This window comes from Panthera uncia (assembly GCF_023721935.1).
Source record: "Panthera uncia isolate 11264 chromosome A1 unlocalized genomic scaffold, Puncia_PCG_1.0 HiC_scaffold_17, whole genome shotgun sequence".
NCBI classification, from domain to species: domain Eukaryota; kingdom Metazoa; phylum Chordata; class Mammalia; order Carnivora; family Felidae; genus Panthera; species Panthera uncia.
In genome coordinates this window covers 77,755,288-77,759,829 of record NW_026057577.1, presented here as the reverse complement: position 1 = coordinate 77,759,829, position 4,542 = coordinate 77,755,288, and the positions used below count along the sequence as shown (strand labels likewise).

The window sequence follows — 4,542 nt, the reverse complement described above, 5'->3', positions numbered from 1 at the left end:
AAATGATATTATCAAATTTAGATGTATCCCATTCTATTTTCTGGTTAGTAATTGCTGCTACACGGAATAGGTTTTGCTTTCATAAAATGTAGTTTCCTGTCATTTTCAGGTAAATTATCATATGTGAATAATGCTAAAATTACATTCACATTTCAACTCTTTATGTCTATTATTCTCTTTCTTGTTAATACTTTAGCTAGGCCTTAGAGAAGAAACTTGACTGCTAATGAAATTGAGAAACATTCTTGAATTTTTTATGATCTCTCATTTTGTTGGTAATGTCAATAATTTGTCTTTTATTATTATCACAATAGACATCAGTGTCTCTTCCAAAATTATCAAATTTTTTGTGGCATAATTAAACAATAATTAGAAACTTCATCAAATATAATATTACAAGGACATAATATTTGAATAATATATAACAGAATAAGTTGTTTTGTTAAGCTTACCAGTGTTTGGCATTCTTTTCATCTTAATATAAACACTACTAGTTTATTTTTTTTTTAATTTTTTTTTTTTAGACCAAAGAGTTTTATTTACAGAAAGGTCATGGAGAATTAACAAAATTTTATGAACACAATTTTGTTAGCAATAATAAACAGAAACAGCATGGTTTAATCTATATCACTTGTTATATAATACACATTAAGATATAGTTTTCATGCTACACTTATCCATTAGTTTCTGTTCCAATTTTTAAATCTAGAAATAAGGCAGTACACATGGAACAGATTTACTACATGCTTTTAAATTACGATTCCTTCTATATCAGATATTGTCAATTTTAAAGCCATCTACAAATTAAATGGCCTTTCCATTATAATTGCTAAATTTAGAGATATAAGCACCAAATGGAACTCAAAATACATAAAATAAACTGTCACAAATTCAAAAGGAAAACATTACAGTAACAGTATCATAAATTAACAAAGAATACTGCAGAAGTAAGATACATCAAAAGTTTATTATGATTAAGTCTAGAATGTTTTTTACTTGCATTCTTTTCCATCGAGTTGAAAACACCAAGGTACTAATTGAATGTGAAAGGACCATTTATAAATTGTAGGTGGCATGTGTCATTTTATGGATGAAAGGAAGAGGGACTATGTGCTTTGATTTGCAAATAATGTTCTTTGTCCAAGTAATCCTCAGTGTTTCCATTATCCTCGAATGACAAGATTCATTAAGTACTGTGTGAAAAAAGAGACCATCCTTTTACTGATGGAAGGCTTCTAATCTTATTTGGGTTGGATCTTCTGGATGTCTCAAGGCAATTCCATTACGCAGGAGCAGCTCAATATATGGTGGCCAAAAAGAATCACTAATTTTGACATATGGATCATGTGGAACATCAAATAATCTATTTAAAAGAATCTCTAACATTTCATGCAGTGTTATCAGCTGTGCAGTTGATTCTTGAATGTTTGTCTTTTTCTTTTTCTTTTTAACATTTCTATCAGGCAGAGGAAAATGATCTTCCAGAAATTCATCCAAGGTAATCAAGAGCTTTTCCTTATATTCTTTTATATCATGCGTTTTAGTGTTCAGCTCATCTAAGATTCTTGATTCAGAAATTGTCACAACCTAATTTTTCAATTCACTGTGCAGTACATTAAGAGATTCCAATATCTGTTGTTGTTCCTCCAACCACTGTTGCTCCCTTTCCAAGTCTTCCTTTAACTTTTCATTCTTTGACTGAAGAGTAGAGAGTACCAATTCAAGATCATGTCTCAATTTTTGGAACTCTTCTTCTCCTAATGTTACTAGAACTTCTTCATTCAGAGGAACTATTTCAGGATTTTCTTTCTGCCATTGACTGAGTTCAGCAGTCAAACATTTCACTTGCATAATTAATAATGACAGCTGAGCATTTGAATCAGTGAGTGTCTCAGTTCCAACAAGTGATAATTTTTTCTGACATTCTTCCATGTCTTTCCACATTTCGTCACATTCCTTAATAAGTTCTTCTTCAGCATTTGTAACATCTTCCATATCTGTACTACTATCTGGGTCTAGATCTTGCTGATTCACTGACATGTGCCTTGTGATATTTTTAGCCTTATAAGAAAAAAAGCTGTGTGACGTTGGGCAAGGCACTTAAACTGTCTCTGCCTCGGTTTCCTTACCTCTTAACCACCACACAGCCACGGACTGCAGGCCACCTCCTAAACACTACTAGTTTAATTACTGTTAAAAATGGTACTTGTTTTGTTTTTTATCTTGTTTAGGGTTTAAGTGAAATGTTCAATGCAATAATTCCTATTTGTTGATTAAAACAGTAAAACTTTAAGTTTAATTCTGTGTATACCTTTGTGAAATAGCATATATAAAGATAACATATATTAAAGATAACATAAGAAATCATATATTAAATATATATTTTATTAAATATCATGTTAAGTAAATACACATATATATACATCTATATAGTCTTTAATTTCTGTAAAAAATTGTTTTTAATGTTTATTTATTCCCGAGAGAGACAGAGACAGGGTGTGAGTGGGCGAGAGTCAGAGAGAGAGGGAGACACAGAATCTGAAGCAGACTCCAGGCTCTGAGCTGTCAGCACAGAGCCTGACATGGGGCTCGAACTCACAAATTGTGAGGTCATGACCTGAGCCAAAGTTGGACGCTTAACCAACTAAACCACCCAGGTGTCCCTTTAATTTCTAAATAGTATATATTCAATTCAGTTAGAGTTAATTTATATGTTATTTAGTACTCTTAAAACATTTTCACTGTTTTGAATTACTTGAGGTTGATTTTATTTGTTTTGAAAAAAGACCTTAATTGTTTCCCAGTGAACAGGTATTGTCTTGTATTATATTTGTCTTTAGGTGTTTACTGAGATTTTCTTTATATGCCACTATGGAAATAATTTTAGTAAATGCTTCTTGAACATTAGAAAAAATATATACTTTTATTTGTAGGTCACAAAACTAAATAAACACACACACACACACAAATGTGCACATTTAAAATCAGTCTTTACAACACCAACAGTCCTCAATATATGGTCCATGGCCCCATATGGGACCTAACACACTTTCAAGAAGTTCACAAGGTCAAAACTATTTTGACTACCACCAAATCTCATCAGGAAAGTCCTGAACATTGGGAAACTCCAGCTCAGGCTGGCAGATTCAAGTTTTCCAAAGTTCTAATTTCCCTTGAAAGAGAAAATTTTTATCCTGACTATAATACTGCCAGTTATTTTCCCTTTCCCTGAAAATAATGTTCATGGCTTCAATAAAACATTATTAAGTGAAACTGACTTTTTAAAAAACTGTGCGTGATGGAAAAGATTCTATGAATAGAAGTACTTTTCTGATATTTGATACAAGTACATTTGATATTAACAAATGTAATATTTTGATTATACCAAGATTCTTAATAATTAGATACCATCACAAATGTTAATTATGTACTACTTGGCATTAATTATTGAAAGAAAATAGCTCCCTTTTTGATTTATAAAACAGTAGTAGGCAAATATGAGTATGCATTTATTATAAAATATTTAAAATATTATACAAATTGTTGGTGAATATAAAAGTCTAATTGCTACAATATATTCCTTAAATAACATATTTACATGTATAAAATAGATGTCCAAATCTGTGATATGACTAATTTTCAAAAACAAAATGTACAGTTCAATGAACAGTTTTGTTTTCTTTGGGGAAAACACTAGATAGGTTATAGATGAGAATTAAAAGAGTCAATCTATCAAGAATGACATTATAATTATGGCAAATGTCTTAGTAGGAAACATGAATTGATTCTTATACTTAGGATCTGTTTTCCCTTCAGTCCAATTTATCAGCTTGGCAAGTGTGAATAACCTTCATGGCTTTCTAGTCTTGTTACCTCTTTAAACAAGAAGACATTTTATATTTTACTTTTTCAGACAAGACATTTAGCAGATCCATTCCAAGCAGGAAGTAAAGAAGACCACAAATATAAACAAAATAGTATATGTTAAAGCTGTCTTTCCAAGGGATGTCAAACTTTTGAGCCAAATTTCCCCAGTAAGAAGATGATTAAATAGTCAAATTTGTTCACACTCATACCCTGCTCATAACAGTTTCACGTAAAATATATAAATAAGAAAGCTAACATGTTATTTGAATTTCACACCTAATCTCTACTAGATGCCAAGGTGTATTAAAAATAAGTGCTTCGGACATGGTAATTATATTCACCAGACATGTGTAAACATGTAATTGACCCTAATGTTCTCAACTTTCAAACTTAGGTAACGGTGTGAGTGATCCATGTGTGCTAAGGACATGTAGTAGTTTCACTCCTAGGGGGATCATTTCTAAATAACTTCCAAAATAAAAATGTTCCCAGTGCACAATAGGCAGGATAATATATGACAAAAATTGAATGGATGCATGCATCTCAGTACTGGATGAAGCAAAAAAAACCACATTTATTGCATAGCACATAGTAATCATTGTGTAAGGCTGCAATTGGGAGACTGAAGGAGGTATGCAAAATACATATATGGCATAATTCATGCCCTCTACATTT

General features: G+C 31.4%; 1 protein-coding gene across 1 annotated transcript; it reads right to left on the bottom strand.

Annotated features, from left to right (window-relative positions):
• Nucleotides 1–508: 508 nt before the first annotated feature.
• On the bottom strand, nucleotides 509–2,163 carry LOC125934333 (centromere protein K-like). The gene has a single exon (XM_049647651.1). The coding sequence runs from the start codon at nucleotides 2,038–2,040 to the stop codon at nucleotides 1,588–1,590; it is 453 nt and encodes a 150-aa protein (XP_049503608.1). The 5' UTR covers nucleotides 2,041–2,163; the 3' UTR covers nucleotides 509–1,587.
• Between the last annotated feature and the right edge of the window lie 2,379 nt (nucleotides 2,164–4,542).

Excerpts from the sequence above, each read along its gene's own strand:
- LOC125934333 (XM_049647651.1), bottom strand. The coding sequence starts at position 2,040 with ATGTCAGTGAATCAGCAAGATCTAGACCCAGATAGTAGTACAGATATG.